This window comes from Nymphalis io, chromosome 7, assembly GCF_905147045.1.
Source record: "Nymphalis io chromosome 7, ilAglIoxx1.1, whole genome shotgun sequence".
NCBI lineage: Eukaryota > Metazoa > Arthropoda > Insecta > Lepidoptera > Nymphalidae > Nymphalis > Nymphalis io.
Window position 1 is genome coordinate 13526565 of NC_065894.1, and position 25952 is coordinate 13552516.

The window sequence follows — 25952 nt, forward strand, 5'->3', positions numbered from 1 at the left end:
CACGGGTAACGCCAGTTCAGGAGTCAGGGCTACTTTTTATAATATGTATGTATTGGATAACAATAAAGTTTTATTATTAATATACCTAAATAAAAAAAACTAACTTGGTGGAAAAGAGTACTTAACTATTGAGTTTGTTGTCAGTTCTTCTCGTTAGAATCTATATTCAAAAATATTATTTCGGATAAAGATGCTGTATGTATAAGAAGGCATAATGCATGTCATTTTTTGTAGAGTATGGTCAGTGCCCACACTTAAAGGATTAATATTCGCAACACAGGCAGGTGTTACCGTTGACTGATGTTGCCTCATAATTTTAATATCTAATGTAAATATCACACCGCGTCTTATATAATATAATTTTGTGACAGCTGTCGCTATGTTGTCTAATACTGGAAGGCTTTTAACGTGTAGTTACTGAAATTCCGTAGGAGCTAAAGAATAAAACATTGCAATCAAATAACCAATTAGAATATCCGATTGGCCAAGATATATATCTACGAATTACTTACATACATTCAGGTACACGAGTATGCTCACAAAAAGGTTTGAACTAATAAAGAGTTCTTAATAATTAGCATTAAGATTTTATTGTACGATAGCGTTGTAAACGACAATGAATATTTTATTATTCATTTAATTAATGTGACAAAAGCTTCATGTTTCACATAAGTAAGGAGGAAAGTTTAAATATTAGTATATGTAGGTAGCTTAATAACTAACGTTTTAAAAATACCTATTAATCATAAAAGATTGAAGATGGCCCAGTCGTTACAACACCTGCACCTGAGCCGAGCATTGGGACGTTTTACAGGCTGTTACTTCGTTATCACTTATTTAATTAGAAAAGTGTATTTCTATTGAATATTTTTGAATAATAAAAGACGAGAATGAATTCTACCTTGTAAGAGAAGTAAACGAATTAGCATTTGGTCGAATGAGCGAGACCACCGTCACTGTATTGTAAAGGATTTTTTTAATCTGTCGCTATTGTGCAAGTATTAAGAACAGATAACGTGGCTAATACTTTTGTCAACCAAGATACACTAAGCAATTGTGCCAGTTACCATTGTATTTTTATCTACTGCATTTTGTCAGTTTTTTGTATTAATACTTTAAGACTAGTTATTTAAATTGTAGGGACTTACTTGAAGTTGCATAAATACCCACAGGTGCACAATAATTTCTAAAACTATATTTTTAAATGAATAATTCATTGGTAATGATACGCAAATATAATAAATGGAGAATAGAAAAAGATAAAAAATAAGATCATTATGGTTATAATATTCAGATTTAAATTTTTATCCAGAATTTAGCGTATACAAGTTATAACTTACTTTCTTTATCAATATGAAGAAAAGCTAAAAAATAAATAATTTTACTAACCAAAATTTGAAGATGTTGATGTCCTCCTAATAGATTTCAGGCACGGCAGCCAATCTCAACAGATTAGCCAACGGCGCAGGACATATTATAGTGCACAAGTGCGTGCGCAAACACAGGTGCATTCTCTATTCCCTCACTCTCATAATCCGACACGACCGGAAAGAGTTCAGGCGCAGGACCAACAGTTTTACGTGCTCTTTGAGGCACGGGAGTGTACACACTTCCAACTTCCAGCTCCGGGAAGCTACTGAGAATCTTTGACTGAAAAACTCCCTAACTTTTTATCGGCCCGACCTGGAATTTGAACCCAGGATCTCGGGTTCTGCGGCCTTATATCTAGCCACTAGACCAACGAGGCAGTCTATATTACTATTACTACACACTCGTACTTACCATCATTATACATTTTCATAAGTATTTAATCTGAACCACTGGTCATTATTCATTCCGGTATCTCAACAGAGATTAATAACTGATAAACAAACGGTGTCTAACGCTCCTGTCTAAAGTATTGAAAAAACATAACGAGCGTACAAATGTGTATTCTTTGCATTTAAGAAAACCGTACAAATACCTATTTAATTTTTTTATGTTTCAAAATAAATAATAAGAGTATTTGAAATTGTTGTCCCTTTAATACATATTGGTCATATTGAATGTTTATCATCTTTGTCTGTATCCACAATTAATTTTATTTATAAAATTAAAAATAACTTATTTATTGAGTTAATATGAATATTTCCGAGTTGTCAAAACGAAAACAAGCATTATTTGTGCGTTCGTTCGTTCATTATTGATAACAATTAAATTCAAATGTTAATATATTAGTTAATATAGGCAAGAATAAGACACACATTAGTTTTTATTTCAACAAAATCGGTTGTATCTATCAAAAGTTATAATAACTTGAAGATTACGTACATATATACGTAAAAACAATTTAACGTGGATAAAATAGCGAGCCGCAGCTATTTAGAACATAAATCAGTAATGCAAGTGACGACCCTTCTTATTCCATTCTTAGAAATATTACATAAAAACAGGAATTAAAATTATATTTCATAATAATACTATAAATAAAAAATGTATGTTGTTTGATAGGTATGTCAGGAGAATAATAAGTATTATTATTCTATTTTTTGGTTTCGTTGGGGTCATATGTATATGTCCGATAGTATGTGTATATACGATATATGATTCAAAATATCGCTACGACGCTTTCCAAGTGTCAAATATTCTGACAAAAATATAACTGATTCTGAGAAAACTTTGTATGATAGATTTGTAGAACTCCATACAGTAAAATGACAATAAAATTACTATAAATTTAGATCAATTAATGTGTCACGCAGTATTAATTCTTATGAAAAGAAATAACATTTTATTACGTCCTAATTTTTATTTAATTTTATGTTTATATATAAATTATATATAAATACATTTAATACAGTTACACTTAACAGAATCGCCATTTAACCTGTACAAAACCGACACGAGCAATACTATCTAAAAGAACTAGTAACAATCGAAAAATATAGATACAGTAATGAAATGCAAATCATTAAAATAAAAACCACGAAGCAAAATAACATTAAATTCATACATAACATTAAATAAAATCTCTCCAACGGAGATTATGTTAAAGCCGCCATATAAATGGTAAAGTCGTATTCGAGCTCATAAAACTTGAAGAGATTTTAACTGAAGTTTTAATTCAATCTTACTATATCAAGCACTCATCTTCTTATGAAGTCCTGTCGTTCCAGGTAACGTTTCCTCTTTTTTTTTTTTTTTTATATTCGCCGGGAGGGCAAATGACTCTACTCCACCTGATGGTAAGTGGTAGTAGAGTCCAAACGCGACGACGGCCAGTACAGACGGGAAAAACGTTCTGCACTAGCCGCCTTCGCCTTGCCGGCCCGCAAGATGCCTCTTCACGCCTCGTTTGAAGGAACCCGGGTTGTAAGAGGAGGGGAACACGTGAGCTGGTAAGGAATTCCATTTTTTGAAAGTGCGACAAAGAAAGGAGTTGCCAAATTTCTTTGTTCGCGATGGAATTGATGTCACAGTTAGGCGGTGACATCGAGAACCAGCTCGCATGGACTTAAGAAGGCAGGGGGAAGCAGGAATTAGAGAGAATAATTCCTCAGAGCACTCGCCGTGATACAGTCGATAGAAAGCGCTCAGTGCTGCTATCTCACGACGCAATTGTAAAGGTTCAAGGGTGTTTGTGACCTTTACGTCGCCAATAATGCGTACGGCACGTCGCTGCAACCGGTCCAAGGCCTCAAGTAGGTACTTAGCGGAGCCATCCCAAAGGTGCGAGCAATATTCCACGCAAGACCTTACCTGTGTTTTGTACAGCAGGCACAGTTGTTGTGGCGTGAAAAAGCGCCGCACCTTGTTCAGAACTCCGAGTTTCCGTGAAGCTGTTTTTATAACAGCCTCGATGTAATCCCTTGGACTAAGGTCGCAGCGAACGTCAATCACCAGCATGGCGATTTTGCTTTGCATCACCAGCGGAGTACCACAGAGGGAGGGAAGAGGGGAAAATGTTGACTTTTTCGCCGTGAGAGCGCATACCTGTGTTTTCTTGGCATTAAACTCAACAAGATTATCAAAGCCCCATTTGGCGATGAGCTCTAACGTCCTGTCGAGTTCAATGACAAGATTCTCCCGCCTCTCCTCAGTTTCCGCCCGCCCAGCCACTGCGCGTCCGTGGTATCCACCATGCACTGTACTATCATCTGCATAGCAATGTATGTTCCCAAGGGAGAGCATATCATTGATATGCAAAAGAAAGAGTGTGGGAGATAGCACAGATCCCTGGGGGACCCCAGCATTCACTACATAGAATTGTGAAGCGCAACCATCTACTAAAACACGAAGGCTACGCTTGTGTAGGAAGCTGGCAATCCAGGTGCATAGCTGAGCAGGCAGACCATATGCCGGTAGCTTGGAGAGAAGACTTCTGTGCCAGACCCTGTCGAAAGCCTTGGAGATATCGAGGCTGACAGCCAACGATTCTCCATGCTTGTCGATAGCTTCACCCCAGAGGTGTGTTACGTACGCTAGAAGATCACCTGTGGACCGTTTTGGTCGAAACCCGTACTGACGATCATTAATCAGACAGTGATCTTCTAGGTAATGGATCAGTTGGTTGTTTAAAATCCGTTCCATCACCTTACAAAGTACTGAGGTGATAGCTATTGGCCGATAATTTGCCGGGTCAGACCGATCCCCTTTTTTGGGAACCGCTTGCACATTAGCTCTTCTCCAAGCCTCCGCACGCACATCACGTTGCCTGATTTTAATGTCAGGCATCGTATGGCCACATGCAGGTATTGTAGGTGGCAGTGCACTACAATCATCGATGACGGAATTGTCGGCAAAGAGTTTAGCCAGGAGATCAGCTTGCTCTTGCGGACTGTGAGCTAGCGATCAGTCCGGATTTCTGAGCGGTGGCAGCGAAGGTTGGCAGAAATTGTTTTGCACAGACTTGGTCAGACGCCAGAAGCTACGGGAGCCCCTAGGATGCGAAACAAGGTCATGACCAATCTGTACAATGCGCTGTGAATCCGCTCTCGTGTATGCCTTTCTACAGGACTTGGAATTTTTATTATAGTTTGCTTTCAGTGAGTCAATGTTAGATGCCCCGCTAATACAGCCGTTGATCCACTTGCGATATGCCGCCTGCTTAGATGATACAGCATCGGCACATTCACGAGTGAACCAACGGTTACGCGTACTCCTACTGACGAGATCTGAGCTAGGAATGTAGTATTCCATTCCCAGCATGATCTCGCCAGCAACAGCAGCGGCACTAGCTGTCGGGTCATTCCCACTGAAGCAACGTTCCTTCCAAGGGACCGACGCATAGTTATCGCGCATACCGTCCCAATCCGCCGACTTATAGTGCCAAACGCGACGTTTGCATACCGCTAGTGGCGGCAGCTTGGCCTGTGGCACTCTGGTAGAAATAAGGCTGTGATCCGAAGAGCCAAGAGGAGCCTGAACCACAACCTGATATTCCACCGGGTGAGAAGTCAGCAGAAGGTCCAGTAGAGAAGGTGTTTGCCCATCAATATCTGGGATCCTGGTGGGCTGATCAACCAGTTGGGTCAAGTCATGTGTAAGAGCAAAAGCATGAGCAGTCCTTCCAGCATGGTCAGTTTTGAGGGATTTCAACCAGGATTCGTGGTGGGCATTAAAATCCCCCAAAAACACCAATTCCGCGTTAGGAAATTGCTCTTGCGCAGCATCTGCCACCCGACTAAGATGGTCAAATAATCGGCTTGTCTCCAAGTCACCATTGTGGGATCTGTAGAGGCACACGTAGACACGGCTCTGACGAACCAGGTCCACACGTACCACCAACATGGAGAAGGAGGGGTCCTCCAAGCAGCGTAGTCGGTGACAGCAAACATCCGTCCTGACGAACAAGCATACTCCGGCTTTCGCTTTGAAGGATTCTTCAAGCGTGTAGCCGGGATAATTAAGGTAGCTGGTATCGGCAGGACGGAGTATTTGTGTCTCCGTGAGAAACAACATTGCTGGCCGTGCTGTCTCGAGATGGTGGTGGACAGCATTGAGGTTAGTGTGGAGTCCTCGGATGTTAGAGAACTCGACCTCAAACAGCGAGGGTATGTATGTATTCTTTTTTGTTGCGCCATTTCGGAAAAATGAAATGGAAAAGAGACGTGAAGCGAGCGATGTATTGCCACGATAGGGATGGGCAAAGTGTGGAGGCGTGTTTCCCCAAGTGGTTGCCAGAAGGAAAAATACACTGACCCGCCGGACGGAAGGGCCCCCGAACCCCCCCGGAAGTGGCCGCCGGGACCCCACCTACCGGTCACCAACCGGCACGACGGTCCACCCCGAGATTATGCGTGGCCTGGTGGGGCAGCCTCACGAGCTGGTTAAGCACGCTCGGGCCCCTGTACTATGCCACGGGCGGCCAGCGGAACAGCCGTTTCTTCAGGTCTCCCTGACCGGCAGGTCAATACAGTTTCCCCCGGCATTTGTTCAACAGCCGTCTCCAACTGGACCAACACCCATCGCGGCAATACTCGCTCGGGCTCTGGCTGTACGCTGGCTGACCTCGAAACGCGGCTGCAAGCCACTTCACGAGTTTTTCACCATGCGTACGGTGGTAACAAGCCAGGCGGATGTTAGCATCCTACCACCAGATGAGCAGATGGTCGCTCAGATATCCCTTAGTCGCCTCTTACGACACCCATGGGAAAGAGAGGGGCAGTGAAATGTATTCTTTCTCCGTCACTGCACGGATAGAACAAAAACAGTTTTAAACTCTTCTCCTCTTAAACAGTTTTAAACTCTTAAAAGCTTTAAAGTGTTATACTGATTTAATTATATGGCAACTTTAGTTTTTGTTTAAGTTTCTATATAAATTTTTTTTAATATATTTATGAAAATATATACATATTAATTTTAATAAATATTTTATCTTAACAAAATTCGTCAGTACCCTCAATAATAAAAATAATATTTTGACTTGCGAAGCAAACATTCGCTGTACGGTATATTTCCGTTCCTGCCTGAAAGTATAAGCCTAACATTAGCTATTAATATAAATATATTAGGTAGGGATTTGGCATGAATTATCAAAAAAAAAAAAATATTAGAACAAATAACAAAAAATGACATCTATCGTTGAATAGCGGTAAGCTAACTTGCTTAAAGGTAAAAGTGACATCTATCGAGAATTTTACGACAGTGTCACTTTTATATTAATGTATTATTATATTATTTAAAAGGCACTATTAAAATATTTATGTACCTAAAATTATTTTAATAAAAATATTATTAATGATTTCTTTTTTTAATTTTTTAAAACATATTATAAATGCAGCACCGTCGGTCTGTTCTGTCATCCTTATGTCAAAACTCAAATGCCAAAATAAATATAGAATTTGAGGTTATGTTATGAAAAAAAATCACGTACTTATTGGAATTTTATAAATAAAAGTACTAAATAATATTAAAATAGTGCAAAGGTAATTGAAAATGATTGTTTCCGTGTTCATACTAATAAATTGTTCTGCCTATAAATTTAGGCTTTAATTATACCTAATTGTAAAAAAGCTACTAGGTGGTCGGGCTTTGTGCAAGCCTATCTGGGTAGGTACCACCCACTCATCAGATATTCTACCGCAAAACAACAGTACTTGGTATTGTTGTGTTCCAGTTTGAAGGGTGAGTGAGTCAGTGTAATTACAGGCACAAGGGACATAACATCTTAGTTCCCAAAGTTGGTGGCGCATTGGTGATACAATTGTTAAAATTTCTTACAATGCCAATGTCTATGGGCGTTGATGATTACTTACCATCAGGTGGCCCATATGCTCGTCCGCCTACCTATACTATAAAAAAAGACTGTCCATTAAGACACAAAGTTACCGAAAGTTCACATAAAATTACTTATTAGTGTTTTAGACCAGATCGTAATACAGCTGTGATCTAGATTAATGGGGACTTTAATAGAAAAAAATTAATAACACTAAGAAGCAACTGAAAGCAATTCTTCAACAATATTGATCTCAATGTAATTTATACAACAGTTTTTTATAGAATAATTTTTAGATTAAGAAAAATCTTTAGAGTAATAATCACCTATCGTCCCTGACAGAGAGACACGTCTCTGCAGCGTATGCTGTCAGAAATTGTATAATCATTTTATTTAAAGACAAAAAATACAGATTAAAAAATGTATGTATGTAATATTTTTTTTTATAAATAAATATTGTTACGCATTTCAAATCCCCAATGTAAGCCCCTTATAAATAACATCGTACGTAAACAAATCCGATAGTAAATAGGAAACCGTATATAACTGTCAATTTAGCGGACATGTAATTTCGATACGCGAAATCGACATCTGCATTAATTTTGGCAGCTGCCTAGATTTTGTGGAGAAAATGCTTTTCTATGCCATAAAGAATAGGGGTTGTTTTGGTATGGTTATCAATCGTAGTTTGGGGATTGCGATCGCGCCTGTCTTTTGCGTGGAACCCTTCCGCGTGGACCCGGATTATGTCCACTGGGACATGTACGGATAGCAAAGCAATGTCTACAAATAAGCCATTATTATTGTTTGTGGCTCGGAGTGTGCGGTAGCAATCGCGCGCATTCACAGTCATAGTTATGGCTGCGAACGGGTCGGCGGCCGCGGAACCGCGGCTCTGCCACGTGCGGAAGGTGCCTAATTTCGATGGGTATGGATTCAATTTACACGCCGAGAAAGGCAAGCCTGGACAGTACATCGGCAAAGTTGACGACGGTTCCCCGGCGGAGGCAGCCGGCTTGCGTCGCGGTGATCGCATTTTAGAAGTCAACGGGCAGAGCATCAGCGGAGAAACTCATAAGCAAGTAGTGGCGCGTATCAAGCAACGACCTGATGATGCGGAATTACTTGTAGTAGCTCCGGCACCGGGTGAGCCCGTTCCTGATCTGGATGCTCCCGAGCGACCGGCTTCGGCAGGATTAGTATCCGCGCAGTCAGCAAATGCTTCTTCGCCAGCGAGTACAAACGATTCTTCGCCAGTTACTGACCGTAACGAGTCGCCCTCGTCAGAGCCTCCACCACGCCTTAATCTTCAAATGACAGCCGCTGAGATGCGCGCACAGCTTGCTGCGAAAAAAAAAAGTTGATCCAAAGAAGGTGCCAATGGATCTAAAGTCGAAGTTTGACATCGTAAAGAAACTATGAGGTGCTAGGAGCGATAGTGTGCGTACGAGGGTGTAGTGCGTGTCGTAGGCTGCGTATGCGGCGTCGCTACATGTCGTACAGTGCTGAGTGCTGTGTGGCTGTGTGCGTGGGTCACACCGGTGGCGACGGGCGCAGCGCCCCCTTGGCCGCGCGGCAGGTGCGGACGAGGCGGCGCGGGGCGCTCTCCTCTTGCCTCGCCCCGAGTTGTTATCGTTGTACGGTGACATCAGTGCTCGTCGAAATCACGTTTGATTTGCGATCTTATTCACTAGTACAATAATTTTAATAGTTTTAATGCGCCGCTGCTTCACCCGACAGAATGTAACATATCGTGCCTTTCATTTATTGCCATTGAATGTTGTACATATACATACTACTGATCGTTGTTAAGGAATTCTATTGAAATTTAATATTATTTTAATTATATTTTAAGAGGAAAATCGATTTTTATGAAATGATTACCTAAATGTGTAGTTAGATTTAGAAATACTAAGTGCAATTATTGTTGAGTGATCAATAAAGGATGTTTAAAACGATGTCATGTTACCTACCGACGGGAGCGCAAGGCTGCGGCTGCGTGTCCTTCGGTCTGTTCCCGTCTGCTACGCGAACCTCAAGCGAACCTCACGCGAACCGTGTACTGCTCCGACACATTGCTCGTATCTATGTGTATACAATTAAGATTACTGCACGCCTCATGTCCTTCTCTTTCTATCTTTCTCATGCATTCAAATATATTGTTACGTAGCACCTCAGAAACTTAAATTATATTATTTGTCATTTATTAGAGAAGAATAATGTGTTCCAATAAATTGTGATTGGTTTTCAAGTATTAGAAGTAATCTTTCAGTTATCTATAAAGTACAAATCTATATTTTAAAATTTTGCTGTTTCTGCTATTCATATGTAAAGTTTTAAACAATCGAATCATTAGCAATCATGTAATATTTGTTTGAATCAGGAAATAACATCAAACCGATCTAGTTTTGATTAAACTCTTTATAATATTTTTATGATTGAAAAACTAATGTAAAATAATAAAATTACTGAAAGCTATGGACAGTAACTAAGGTTACTGCTACTTAGTACACCATCTATTTAAATGTTTAAATATAAAAATAAAATCTGATAAATAAATCTGATTATTGTTTGTCATATAGTTCCATCTAGTTCCTGAATCACTGATTAAACTTATTTTATAATAATATATGTATAATAAAAATAATTTGTCGTTCAATAGGCGACGAATGAGCGTAAAGTATTATATATACAAAAAACATATATACATAATAATAATAAATCACTGAACTGATTTTGATGAAATTTTGTATGAAGCAACCTTGAAACTTATGGGCTTTTTATACCTAACACTGCCCCTTACCCCTATCGCGACTGGCAGACAGGGCCCCTTGTTATTTCGTATTTATAATATTAGTATAAATAAATTAGCAATTGAAATGATCTTGTGGAAATTTGTTTTTTTTTTTAATTTGATCAAGTACAAGGATTAAATAGTAGCTGGCTATATATTTTTTTTCAATATTAGTAAAGTCTAAGCATCGAAGCGAAGCGTCCAAGCAGAGAAATAATGTATTATGCTAACGCTACACGATTCGAAGCGTAAATAAGGGTTGTGAGGGTGGCATGAGTCAGCGCTGACCGCTGATGAAGATCTCATTCACACCTCGGGTTTGTGCATATTGTCGCACGTTGCTTGCACATTCGGGATTACTACACCGAACTCCGAACACTGCTTTACCGGATAATGACTCGGCTATTTCATGCAAATTTTTGTATAACTGCTCCTTTGAAATGTTGTCTTGTATTAAAATAGTACAAAAACTTGTGATTGAAAGTCAAACACAGTAAACTATAATATCTGTTATTTTAAATGGCATGAAGTAAATAATAAAGCAAAACCATTTCAAAACAAAATAAATTGGTCGCAATTTCGTCGTCGCAAATTTTACCAAATGCACATTCCACTTCGAATTTTTATCTCGTCGAAATAAATTTCATATCACAAATAAACTTATTTAGAAAATCAACAGGTTAATAATAACAACTCTTAAATATATATCTAAACATTCCAAATTTGAAAATCTTTAGTCAATATAGAAGCGTTACTTATTGATTGTCATTAATTTACCACCGGTTCGGAAATAAACACCTCAGGCCTAAGAAGAAACGGCGAAAGAAACTCTGCGAGATATTTTATAACTCACATTTTAAAATAGACAATAAACAATAACAGAAATATATTTTTTCTTTCGAAATAACCCGGAGGCGATTGTTTCATTCCCAAAGTGTGCTATACTTATTGGTAACTTCAGGTTACAAATATAAAAAATTGGTAGAGGAAAAACAAGACTATTAAATATTTGAAACGGACCAGCAAGCCTAATACCAGATATAACGACTCAACCGGCTTTAGTTAAATTAAAGTAATAATACTAAACTAATAATAAGGGAATTTAAATTAGCATTGAAATTAAAAAAAACTTATATAAAAATGGACAAAAATATAAGTATAAATACTATACCAATTGATATGCATTATGTTGTCCTGAAGTATCATGCAAGTATTTTACATAAGCATTTTATTGTATTTTCGGTATAAATATTTTACTATCCGATTGTTTTTTCGGCAAAAATATTTTCAGTTTACGTATATATGTTATACGTTGTTATGGCTGTATTTTTTACGAGCTAAAAATCGCTTACGAGCTGATATCAAAATTTTACACCGGTATTTATAATGTTTTACAAATTCTTGTTTTATGTCTTTTTTTATTTACGTACTTGTAGTAAATACAGTTTTAATGCTTTACAAATTAATTGATTATTTGTAAATTTACATATTTTAATAATGTGATAAATCCTTAAACATTACTAATTATATTTTTGATATATTTATCGCATGATACTAAAAGTAATGATTGTTGACCGGACGCTACGTGGGATCTTCCCATATTAAACTTTCTCATAGAAAATAAGAGTAGCAATGAATCAATTGTGTCTGTTTTGATCGCTCCGCCGCAGATCCTTTAGCGTTAAAGACGCGGAAATTTTGCTCATGCTTAAAATTCGAATCTTTGAGAAGAAGTAAAATTTTCTAGCACTTTTCCTTTATAGGTATAGAATTCTTTGATCTAAGATTTCACTTGCTCGATGTGTGTTTATAATAACACTTCTCAAACGTGATGATGAAGGATAAAAATTGTATAGGAACGCTTGTGTTAGTTATAATTCTATTTATAATAACTATACCTAACCAATCCATGGTAGACCAGCGTATTTTTTTATATAGGTATGACGAGTATATGGGCCACCTGATGGTAAGTGGTCACCAACGCCCAGTGATATTGGCATTGTAAGAAATGTTAATCATCGCTTACATTGCCAATGCGCTACCAACGTTGAGAACTGAGATGTTATGTCCCTTGTGCCTGTAATTACTGACTCACCCTTCTAACCAAAACACAATACCAAGTACTGCTGATTTGCGATAGAATATCTGATGAGTGGGTGGTACCTACACAGACGAGCTTGCACAAAGCCCTACCACCAGTAAATACATGAAATATTGGAGTATACTCCATCTGGCCTGGTGAAGTATACTCCATACCTTCTCCATAATTGGCAGTAAGACATTTAAGATCTGTTACTTCCTTTTTATATATAATACATATTTAAACAATATAGATTATGAATATTTAACATTATACTATCAATTCGTTAATGTTACGAAAATATATCATAAGTTTTCTTCTAGAAGTCTTAAGAATCCTTCCAAGAATTATTATTATTGTTGATAACAATGTGCAGTTATTTGCAATAACCGAACGCATTGTATGAGATGTTGAATTGACAGTTGCGATAAAGTTGTACCATTTGTGAGTGGTATTAAAGTTATTCTTACACAAATATGATTTACAGCGTTTCTGGGAACAGACAATGCTCCCGTAGCCCAACTCTTCCCTATTGTCGCCTGTGGACTTTTTTTTCTAAATAATTTCGAAGCAACGTTGTCAGAAAGGATAATTTCAAATCTATGTGTCCGTCGTGTGCGGACAATGCCCACTATTAGCGGATTATAATCCGCAAAAAGAGCAGGTACTGTTTCAGACACAGTCCAAGTTTAGTGTATACGCGTTTTGTAAATGACGCTCTGTATAAATATTTTTGATGAAAAAAAATTACTTCAATTCTTTAATTTTATACGAACGATTTATTGATCGCCATTTCACTTTTCAAAATAACATAGTCCCATCGATAAATCAGCCCCAAATCAACAAATTCAGGATAAAATAGGTACGTTACTAATTCTTCTATTCTACTCAAATCAAATCTTATACCTACAAATGTATTTGTACTATTGTCAATTGTCGCTTTGATTTAATTGCATATGAAATCAACAAATCTTAAAACACGTTTAACAAGTGTTCAGCTCGTAACTTGTACCGATATTATAATATTTGCTTGCGCTAGACAGATGCAAGCCTCTCTCCCGGGAGACACTTGGCGACGATTTTCTCAAACAATAACATTCAGCCGGACACTACGTGATATTGCCTTCGACTCTACTATACGTTTGTTATTTTAGTTGTTGCTCAAATAATTTTAACTTCTGAATATGTTTCGGGTTCCTGGAATATTTTTAATTTGCAAAAAATAACATCTATTTTAAAAATAACAAAACAATCTATAATAATCATTTGTTGTTCTGACTAGGTAACTAGGGAAAAAAAATCTTGACTTTATATATGTACATATAATAAAACTGCAACGGCGATATATATACGTTAAATTTATACATTACAATGTCATTAAAACCATGCCGTTAAATTGCAAGAAATATTAAATACAGTAACAACTTATAAATGCCCCACTGCTGGGTTAAGGCCTCCTCTCCCTTTTTGAGGAGGAGGTTTGGAGCTTAAAAAACTTTAGTATTTTTCAAAACCGATAATTTGTTAGTATTATGAAACTTGTTAAAGCCCGTTATCGATAAAGCGGCAAGTAACATCAACAAATATATTATAACCAGGAAAAGTTTATCAACATCCAAACAAACAACAGTTGATTTAACCGTATCTATAAAAATGTATACAAATCCAAAATAGTTGTTTAACAGACCACACTTGATGTTCCCGCTGCATCGAATCGTACAACACCTTGGACTTGTCAATCATACCTTTCAAGAACCGCTATAAAGTACACAACGCCCCACGAGACCATGTGAACATTTGATCACAGCCCACACAATTGATACAATTGCGAGAACGCCTTCAAAACCTTGATTTTAACAATATATTCGCGGTTAACAGTACACATTTAGCCTTTTCGTCATGCATATTTTCGATATCCTTATGTCTTTGTGTTAGAGTTCAAATTACAGTAAAATATCTAGGCTACATGACGATGGAAGATAATCCGAAACAGAGGGTTTTGCATCTGCTGTTTTATGAGATAAGAATATTGACTACGTGCGAAAAAAATATGAAAAAGATGTCAGCTATGTATTTTAAACAATACTCCTATTTGGATATGCTGTTTATTTATTTTTTAATGTGCAAGTTTTCAATTTATATCAGTTTTATTATATAGCAATAGCTTTTCCCCGTAATTCAGTTCGCATAACAAATATGTTCCTGTAAATTATATACTTAAGACCTTAACCAAATCTAAGACTACCTCGATTTCTTCGTGACAGAAATAAGCCAACAGACAGAGCTACTTTCGCATTTATAATATTAGTACATATCATGAATCATGGTATTTTATTCTATAAACTTTTATTCAGCTACACCCACACAATCTATAATCCGTCGAGTGGCACCCACAACAGACTTCCTAACCGGCTCTAATCTCCAAGCAACATCAGTGTTGTCGAGAACGATGGCATCCCTCGCGCAGATGCACAAAACGGGTCCACATATCAAAAAGAGAAAATCAAGAAATCCGCTCAATGGAAATCCTTTCGCCCAGGTATGCTGACTATTTTCATACTTCTATTCTTTCATATCCGGTTACTATATTTAAAAAAAAACAATTAGTTTTGCCTTATGCATGAATAAAAAACATTTAAAAAATAACGTTCCGTAAGTATTGAAGTCATATCAAAATTATCGGTTACAGATGTAAAAAAATAATTCGTTAAATATAGAAACCGGGCTATAACAAACTCACTGGTGTTTAATAATATTGTCCCTTCAGAAACACTCTCCATACTAAACTAACATTAAACAAAATTGGAAAAAAATAATTCTATAAAATGCGTGTATTAGGTTTTTTTAAATTATTAATTTACAATTTTCAGTTAAATGTCACTATTAATATGGTCAGGCGCGCTTGTGTGAATACCACTCATTAGTTTACCGCCTCATATCAATAATTTGTATCGTTGTGTGTGTATATCGTTTATCGTTTGTTTTGTAGAGTTAAGAAGCTAGGTAAGGAACAGGCAAATAGGACATTACATCTTAGATTCCAGTCTGCAATACAAATATAAAATTAAAAAAAAAATTTTGAAACACCACTCTCAACTTTAGGATGTAATTGTAACATATGAACAAGGGATGCCAAAACTTACTGCTATGAACAGCGCATTAGAAATGTGCATAAAAGACAATGTGCACAAATATCTCTTATATTATGAAGGTTTTTATTTACCCATACGGAATATTAAGATATATATTTTTACATAGTCTCCTAACAATGTGTTTTACAAAACCTCGATTATTTAGCTAAATCGAGTAAATCTGTACCAAGCATATAAGCATCACTGAATATTCGTGTGTTTAATTTGTGTTTTTAATACAGTGCTTTACTTTGAAGTAAAATAACGTGAAAAACCTACAAGTGTATGTGTGTGTGTATTCACGAACAGTCGACGGAGCAACGTGATGAATTAAGCTCCAAACCTTCTCATTAAAGCATAACCCAGAACCCCTGTTATGTTTCCCTAAACAGGCTCTTACTTTTAGTTAAATAAGGAACATAATTTCAGGGTGTGATACTAAAAACCTTGATCAGAAAACCCAAGAAGCCGAACTCCGCTAACCGTAAATGCGTGCTCGTGCGTCTCTCCAGCGGGCGAGAGATGATCGCCTACGTGCCGGGCATCGGACACAACCTGCAGGAACACAATATCGTGGTCGTTAGAGTCGGCAGGTGAGTGATATGGTTCATCATGACAAATGGAGCAGTCGCCATAATACTGCAGCACATCTTGACTATAAATATACTTAGCTATAGATCTTTTTACAATTACAAAGGTGAGTGAGCCAGTGTAAATGCAGGCAAAAGATATATATCTCTGTTCCCATTATTGGTGCGTTGACGATGTAAGGAATAGTTAATATTTTCAAAATTCATGGGCGATGGTGACTACTTATCAACCTTGTGATTAGCTTTATAAGCGATCCATCAAACTAACCAAAAACCAAATGGATTAATATTAAACTTAACAAGTATCTGCTGCGTCTGCCACCAATAATGTATGATGAATTTGGGTTGGTTATCAATTTCAGAGTTAAAGATTGTCCCGGTGTGAAGCGGTCTGAAATGCGTCCGAGGTAAATTCGACTTGCCGCACGTCATCAAGCAGAAAGTATAGTAGTCTGTTATATCCAGTTGTGTAACGTTATTTGTAGCGAAATAAATCTAGTTTAAGTACAGGAATTAGTTTTATTTTTAGATTTCTTAACCTAAAAATAACTTTAGTTAAGAAGCTAATATAACACTAATGTTCGCGCGGTGGATTATTGAAAATTTGAGTAGTACATATATGAATTTGCAAGTTTCGTACTGTTATTTTTTCACTCTTATTTCCATTTATTTATTGATATCATTCCGTGTGCATCTTAATAGCTAATAAACATAACACAAATCGTTTGATGAACAGAGGCAAAACATATATTGAACGGTTTCTTATTTGCTTTTAAACATTTTATATTGATTATCTACAAATTAAAAATACACTGAACCCATTTAAAGTAAATATAAAAGTAAATTATGTATATCTATCGATCATCTTTGAATACACAATAAACACTCATTCATGAACCCGATTGGTCGGAAAGAAGCAAAAAGCGGCGCTTGCGCAAGCCGCACCCATTCTATTGTAACTTAATGGTATGTACTTAACTTTTTATTCAATGGGGACTTGAATGGGGTTAAGCTCGGTAGTCCACCTTATCTTTATGATACAAGATAGAAAAATCTATTGAAGATATTTGACTCGATATAGATATTGTTAGTGTAAACTTCAAATTGATTATAACTTTGTATGATTTTGTAACAAAACTAAAAGGTTTTAAATAATTAAAAGGTCAATTTATGTTTGGTTATTTATTAAATTTATTTCAACTTACAATTCTTTAGAGAATAATATTCTACAAGTATACTATTTATAAGATTGCACAAACATCATTGCACAAACACCTTAGAGTTTAGAACTTGTAGTTCAAAATAAAAAAAAATTAACACTATTATAATTCTAAATCTCTAAAGGCACGTCTGGTCACACACTATACACCTATTCGAAGACAGCAGACGTATGATCTTAGACAGGTCTTTCTTCAAATAAGTGACCTTGAGTGAATTGTGGATCCCTCGTAGTTTTCTCCTGTCACGGCTCTGCTTTGCAGCAAAATTATTCCTCTCTCTCTGTTTTCTATAAAAATCGTCGGCGTTCTGATTAGTTTGCACGGCACGACGCATTCTCGGATTATTACCGAGCAACGAAGCTCCTTTCTTTTCGGCCATTGCTCTGAGGGCTTCCCTCTCGAACGCAAGGTAGTCCGGATCGTCTGATAGAGCGTCTACATCTATCATATAACTTGGACGCTTTTTTTTTTTGTCTGATACCGGAGACTTGGGTGGCGAAAATACGCACGTACTCCTTGAGACACTCATCGATTGCGACATATTTGTACTCGAAGACGCAGGCGCTGGTTCAACAACGGGCACGTACATGGGCTGGACATACCCGATGTATGGGTACGGTTCAACACTGTGTTGCACTGTGCTTATACACGGATACGGTGGAAGCTCCGTTGGACGCTTTTTTTTTTTGTCTGATCCCGGAGACTTGGGTGGCGATATCAAGCACGTACTTATATAATTATTAGTCGATTGCTGCAACCCGGAACTCGAAGGCCCAGGCGATGGTTCAACAACGGGCACGTACATGGGCTGGACATACCCGATGTATGGGTACGGTTCAACACTGTATTGCACTGTGCTTATACACGGATGCGGTGGAAGCTCCGTATTTGTTTGCGATGTCGTTTCACGTGTACTATTCACAGATAGATCTAATGGTGAGTCCTCAGCGTATGGTGTCCAGAGAGCCATGATTACTTTAGTTAGTACGGTTAGTAGTTACGGTTGACTGCGAGTAACTAATGATGTTGTTGGTCGCCCCGGTCTTTTATTCTCGGGGGTGTGGTCTAATTGTGCAGGGCACCCCCACCCCGCTGCACGGGTTACTTCCGCTACCTGAACCAACGGGACACATCGGAAGAACAATTGGGTGACTTTCGGTCTATTATGAAGAGTTGCGTAGATTTTGCGTTTGCTATTAATTTGCTACTCAAGCTTGCTTGTTTTTGACACAATAGATAGAAAAATGTGAAGGTTGATTACAATGATATCATGATGTCACAATTTTCTGATACAATATCGCGAAATGTTTTCAAATAATTTCTTCATTTTATTGTATGTACGATGCTCTACGTGTTCTTTGGTTACATACTGATATTAATTTAAGTAATTTATTATAACCATTGCAGAAAAAATTGTTGGAGAATATGATTTTAGTTGCAACATTCGGTCAAATAGAAGTTAAACCATTCGTGAATAATGAAAGATAATTCGAACGATTCATATATGTTATTCATGCAAGAACAGGAAGCAAATGACACCGTATAGCTCCTCTCCGGATGTAACTGTATTTAATTTTATATATATTAAGTTTTAGCCGACAACGCAGTCACGGAAAATTATGTACAACCTTGTAATACTCCAAGTATACTATTTATAAGATTGCACAAACATCATTGCACAAACACCTTAGAGTTTAGAACTTATAGTTCAAAATAAAAAAAATTAAACACTCTTATAATTCTAAATCTCTAAAGGAACGTCTGGTCACACACTATACACCTATTCGAAGACAGCAGACGTATGATCTTAGACAGGTATTTTTTCAAATAAGTGACCTTGAGTGAATTGTAGATCTCTCGTAGTTTTCTCCTGTCACGGCTCTGCTTTGCAGCAAAATTATTCCTCTCTCTCTGTTTTTTTATAGAAATCGTCGGCGTTCTGATTAGTTTGCACGGCACGACGCATTCTCGGATTATTACCGAGCAACGAAGCTCCTTTCTTTTCGGCCATTGCTCTGAGGGCTTCCCTCTCGAACGCAAGGTAGTCCGGATCGTCTGATAGAGCGTCTACATCTATCATATAACTTGGACGCTTTTTTTTTCGTCTGATACCGGAGACTTGGGTGGCGAAAATACGCATGTACTCCTTGAGACACTCATCGATTGCGACATATTTGTACTCGAAGACGCAGGCGCTGGTTCAACAACGGGCACGTACATGGGCTGGACATACCCGATGTATGGGTACGGTTCAACACTGTGTTGCACTGTGCTTATACACGGATACGGTGGAAGCTCCGTTGGACGCTTTTTTTTTTGTCTGATCCCGGAGACTTGGGTGGCGATATCAAGCACGTACTTATATAATTATTAGTCGATTGCTGCAACCCGGAACTCGAAGGCCCAGGCGATGGTTCAACAACGGGCACGTACATGGGCTGGACATACCCGATGTATGGGTACGGTTCAACACTGTGTTGCACTGTGCTTATACACGGATGCGGTGGAAGCTCCGTATTTGTTTGCGATGTTGACAAGGTTGACATACTCGTTCTCTGAGCTTGGGCCTTAATTTTGCAATTCTTTTCTTTAGATATGTCACTTGAAACGCGTGACGAACTTCTCTTAACTTTCGTCTGTCTCTGCTCTGTTTCGCCGCGTAATTGTTTTTTTCTCTCTGCTTCCTGTACGAGTCGTCAGCGTCTCGATTCCTCTGGACCGCTCGCCTCATTCTCGGATTATTTCCAAGTAAGCTGCCTCCATTCTTCTCGGCCATAGCTCAAAATGCATCCTGCTTGAAAAGGCTTGATACTCGGCATCATCAGACAGCGAGTCGACATCTAAGTCCTCTGATTGCGATGTTGAAGGTGCGTTTCTGTAGTTCCAACTCTCGACCGGAGATATTTGGGACGGCGGGATGTTGCACTCATAACAATTGTAAGATCTATTTTCATGTTCTAAACTCGGTGGCTCTGATGAATATCTATAGTCAGGAACCTTGGAACCAGGTGTTGAGATACTGTCTGGTGAGACTTCCTGTTTAACATTTGTAGTTAAGTCCAAAGGTTCCTCCGCGTAGGGGGTCCACAAAGCTATTTTTTAGCATGTGTTGTTTTCTGAACAAATAGTCAGTAAACACTGAATGCAATTTTCTAACGCGTCTGTCTCATTTGTGGGCGTAAAAGGGTGTTGTGGAAGGGGTAATCCTCTACCTGCGGGACTCGTAACGGGACTGTAGGCGACATAAATATTAAATTTCCCCTTAAACAATAGGATTCTATTACTATTTTGCTGGGAGTAAGTCAAATATTACAGTTAGGAATGTCCAATGGAATAAAATAAGCAAAGAAATATAATTAGTAATTATTTAAATCAGTTACAGTCTCTTAATGTCATATATTTATAGCGGGATCAAAAAAATGTCCTTATGAATTGTTAGCGTTAACAAAGTCGCGTGCGACATGTTTACTTAGTATAAATTACAGCAGCTTTTGAACTACAGCCGAGAACTTGAGTACATTTTGTTATTTGAGAACCTTTATTTGCCTTTTATACAATTTTATCTTAATTCGAAACCTTTGTTCTTTGCTCTTGTATAGACTGAGCGAGTTGTGTTCAATTTATCGCAATGCGGTCGCTGTAAACAATAGTGACATCATCCGAGTTTTCTGCTTAACACGAAACTGACGCAAAAGCTATCAGTAAATAAATCTTAAACATCACTCCAAGAACAAATTAAACGTTGATATTTGTGAATTGAGTTTATTTTATTTATTTACTGAAATAATTACACCGTCAAGTTATCACTAAGCCTTAAAATTAACAATTAAAAAATATGTACTTACGAATTTATACGTCTTTAAAAATCAAAGTTTCACATAAAAAATCAAAAATCAAACCTTCTCAACTAAATTTCGGTGATAAAAGTATGTGTGAGAAGTGAGCTATAAGAACGTAACATAAATGTTATATTTTTAAATACATAATTAGATATGCATTTTTCAACCCGTCTTTTTTAGACAGTAACTAGTTCTGTCAAACACAGGACTTAAGTACCTAACTTAACAATCGCTAGGTAAAGACTCGACTTAAATAATTAATTAAGGAGAGAAGGTTTGGAACTCACTTAAACATTACATACAGAAACGTTGCTCTTATACTATATTGAAATTTAATTCATATCGCATCCAAAGAAGCTTTACTTAAAAAACCATATAAATATTATTATTAGGTCCTTACATATGAAATTGGCGTTTTGTACGGGAGGAATATAAAGTTTTTTTTTTTTTTTTTGTAAAATATATTTAATTAATCAAATTACCGTTGCTATTCATACACTTTTGCTATCTCATAGATCCTTTTACTAAAAAACACCATGGGGGCGAGAATCAATTAACTCTTTGAAGGCGGTTTGGACCTCCGCATCGGAGTTGAATTTTTTTCCTTGTAAGAAGTAGTCCAAATTCCGGAAAAAATGGTAATCTGTTGGAGACAGGCCCGGGGGGTACGGTGGATGTCGTAGACATTCTAATTGTAGCATTTAACTTAGTGATTGTTAATTGTACAGTGTGTGTCTTGCGTTGTCGTGAAGCAGCAGTGGCCTAGAGCGATTGACCAATCTCGGTTGTTTAGTTGCTAGTTCTTCCTTCATGGTTTGCAGTTGCTGACAATAGATATGCCGTAATAGTTTGGCCAGATTTTAAAAAGCTGTAGTGAACGACACCGGCGCTAGTCCACCAAACACTCACAAGTAACTTTTTGTGAGTCAATTTTCGTTTAGGGTAGGATTTGGCTGGGTTTCCAGGGTTCAGCCATAGCGACGAGCGCTTCCGATTATCGTACAGTATCTACTTTTCATCACAAGTAATGATTCGATTTAAAATCCCTTCATTATTGTGTCGGTTGAGCAAAGTAACACAGCAGTCTACGCGTGTTTGCAAGTTCGATTCACTCAATTCATGAGGTACCCATCGTTCAAGTTTTTTTACTTTCCCGATTTGCTTGAAATGAATTAATACAGTTTTATCACTTACCCCGAAGACTGCAGCTATCTCTGAAGTGCTTTGTGATGGATCCGCTTCCACAATAGCCTTTAATTCTTCATTTTCAACTTTTGTCTCCGACCGTCCACGGGGTTAGTTCTGAAGGTCGAAATTTCGTTATCGGTTATTGAAAATTTGACAAAATACATATCGGAAGCTGAAGTTCAATAAATGACAATATTTAAAGTAATGCATCAACCGAAACAACTGGTTTTTCATGTTTTTGAATAATCTTTTGACCAATTGTAGATGCGTCTCACTTGAAACGTTTAAGGTATTATAACCCTTTCCTGTCACGGGATCAATGTAGGACCACCGTCGGTTTTTATTTATATAATTGCAAAATTTCGACCGGAAGTTACGAGAAAGACGCGACAGTTGGTCCCCTGATGACGCTTCGATGACTTTTATCAAAGCACGCGCTGGACATCATTATCTGTTATGGGAACTCACCATTAGGGCCTTTAAAAAAATTAAATAAGTTTAATTTGAAAGAGACTATTAAGCTTTATGCTTCCGAAAAAGAAAATTTAAATATAGAATAATATACTTTTTGAAATGATTACTGTTCATTTAATTGCAGTAATTAAACCAAATTATAAAAAAAAATATTTTTAAATACTCATTACTAATTTATTTTTGTTAATTTTCACGAAGTTACACATTTAAATATACAAAAGTCATTTATAGAAAGTTCGTGACAAAACCGTATTCAGTGTATCTCTTCGAAGTTATTTCAAATTGAAATGCATGGAATTTAAATCGTCTTTTTTTTTTTTTTTGATATGCCCCGGGATGGTAATGACTCTACTCCACCTGATGGTAAGTGGTAGTAGAGTCCAAACGCGACGACGGCCAGTACAGTCGGGAAGAATGGTCCAAGGCCTCCAGTAGGTACTTAGCGGAGCCATCCCAAAGGTGCGGGCAATATTTATAACGAAGCAGTTTTTATAATAGCCTCGATGTAATCCCTTGGACTAAAGTCGCAGCGAACGTCCATCCCCAGGATGGCGATTTTGCTTTTTATCATCAGCGGTGTGCCACAGAGGAAGGGAAGAGGGGAAAATGGTGACTTTTTCGCTGTGAGAGCGCAAACCTGTGTTTTCTTGGCATTAAACTCAACAAGATTATCCGAACCCCATTTGGCGATGAGCTCTAATGTCCTATCGAGTTCAATGACAAGATTCTCCCGCCTCTCCTCAGTTTCCGTCCGCCCAGCCACTGCGCGTCCGTGGTATCCACCATGCACTGTACTATCGTCTGCATAGCAATGTATGTTCCCAAGAGAGAGCATATCATTGATATGCAAAAGAAAGAGTGTGGGAGATAGCACAGATCCCTGGGGGACCCCAGCATTCACTACATAGAATTGTGAAGCGCAACCATCTACTAAAACAAGAAGGCTACGCTTGTGTAGGAAGCTGGCAATCCTGGTCATAGCTGGCCATAGCTGAGCAGGCAGACCATATGCCGGTAGCTTGGAGAGAAGACTTCTGTGACAGACCCTGTCGAAAGCCTTGGAGATATCGAGGCTGACAGCCAACGATTCTCCATGCTGGTCGATAGCTTCACCCCAGAGGTGTGTTACGTACGCTAGAGGAACACCTGTGGACCGTTTTGGTCGAAACCCGTACTGACGATCATTAATTAGACAGCGATCTTCTAGGTAATGGATCAATTGGTTGTTAAGAATCCGTTCCATCACCTTTCAAATTACTGAGGTGATAGCTATTGGTCGATAATTTGCCGGGTCAGACCGATCCCCTTTTTTGGGAACCGCTTGCACATTAGCTCTTCTCCAAGCCTCCGGCACACATCCCGAAGAGAGAGAAAGTTGGAACAGGCGCGTTAACACAGAAGACAGCTCCGCCGCGCACTTCTTCAGCACTATGGTTGGTATTCCATCGGGACCGCTAGCTTTCCGTATATCAAGTGATTGCAGCTCCGCACGCACATCACGTTGCCTGATTTTGATGTCAGGCATCGTGTGGCCATATGAAGGTATTGTTGGTGGCAGCGCACTACAATCATCGATCACGGAGTTGTCGGCAAAGAGTTTAGCCAGGAGATCGGCTTTCTCCTGCGGACTGTGAGCTAGCGATCCGTCCGGATTTCTGAGCGGTGGAAATCGTTTTGCAATGCGAGGAATCCTAGGATGCGAAATAAGGTCATGACCAATCTGTACAATGCGCTGTGCATCCGCTCTCGTGTATGCCTTCCTACAGGACTTGGAATTTTCATTGTAGTTTGCTTTCAGTGAGTCAATGTTAGATGCCCCGCTAACGCAGCCGTTGATTCACGCGCGATATGCCGCCTGCTTAGATGATACAGCGTCGGCACATTCACGAGTTAACCAACGGTTACGCGTACCCCTACTGATGAGATCTGAGCTAGGAATGTAGTATTCCATTCCTAACATGATCTCATCAGCAACAGCAGCGGCACTAGCTGTCGGTTCATTCCCACTGAAGCAACGTTCCTTCCATGGGACTGACGCATAGTAATCGCGCATACCGTCCCAATCTGCCGACTTATAGTGCCAAACGCGACGTTTGCATACCGCTGATGGCGGCAGCTTGGCCTGTGGCACTTTGGTAGATATAAGGCCGTGATCCGAAGAACCAAGTGGAGCTTGAACCACAACCACAACGAGTTAATATTTGTTTATTTACAGGCAGGATAGGTACAAATTTAATTGTTTTTTATTAACTTTACCATGTAACCAACTTAATAAATGAAAACCTTCCTGGGACATTAACAACAAATAATATTCCACAGTTCGGTAATTCTTATAATAATAAATGAACACTTCTTGTAAAAAAAACGTACAGCGCGGAAATGCAGTCTGCATTATGGGCAGCTTTGCGTCGGGTGGGAATTGGGTGGTACTATTTTAAATTTGACTTAAACAATAAAAAAAATAGACATTGTTATATTTCTGTGTTAACGTGTAAAACATGTTAACTTAGATATAATATTTGTTTCAATGTAATATTAAATAAATTTAGTTGATGTTATGAAATAAACAAAGTCAGTAGAAAAATAAAATTACTTGACCTATTAATAAATTTAAATCGCATGTCAAAAACTAATTTATAAAGAAAAAATATTTACTTAATAAAAGACTATATCGATTATAAAGAAAACATTAGTATCCGTTGATTTTCATACCGGATAACTAATAAATTTAATTGTATTTAATTCATATTCCATCGATTTCCTTACAATAAAGTTAAAAGTAAATTTGCACAGCAACAATATAACAGTCTCGTACCTAGATTTTATAAAAAATACTCAATTTTCAAGAATAAAGGACATTAATAACTACCAATTAAAAGGCAAAACTAAAACATGGTTGAAACAACTTAATTATGAAGACGTTGAGAAACTATTAACTAC

The 25952-nt window shown here is 37.9% G+C and overlaps 3 protein-coding genes and 1 pseudogene across 2 annotated transcripts in view; 3 read left to right on the plus strand and 1 right to left on the minus strand.

Moving 5' to 3' along the window:
- LOC126769526 (Na(+)/H(+) exchange regulatory cofactor NHE-RF2-like) overlaps positions 1-9479 on the plus strand; it is a 93621-nt gene extending 84142 nt beyond the window's left edge. Inside the window, exon 3 of the mRNA XM_050488386.1 lies at positions 9263-9479. The gene's annotated coding sequence lies outside the window, so the exon portion shown is untranslated. The remainder of the gene's footprint in view (positions 1-9262) is intronic.
- The window catches only part of LOC126769487 (uncharacterized), a 1339673-nt gene that overhangs the window by 817680 nt on the left and 496041 nt on the right, over positions 1-25952 (minus strand).
- The window catches only part of LOC126769508 (uncharacterized), a 729621-nt pseudogene that overhangs the window by 114677 nt on the left and 588992 nt on the right, over positions 1-25952 (plus strand).
- Positions 8487-9243, plus strand: LOC126769541 (Na(+)/H(+) exchange regulatory cofactor NHE-RF2-like). The gene has a single exon (XM_050488402.1). It carries the CDS (start codon positions 8554-8556, stop codon positions 9058-9060), a length of 507 nt encoding a protein of 168 aa, XP_050344359.1. The 5' UTR covers positions 8487-8553; the 3' UTR covers positions 9061-9243.

Coding starts and splice junctions, on each gene's coding strand:
- LOC126769541 (XM_050488402.1), top strand. CDS start 8,554: ATGGCTGCGAACGGGTCGGCGGCCGCGGAACCGCGGCTCTGCCACGTG.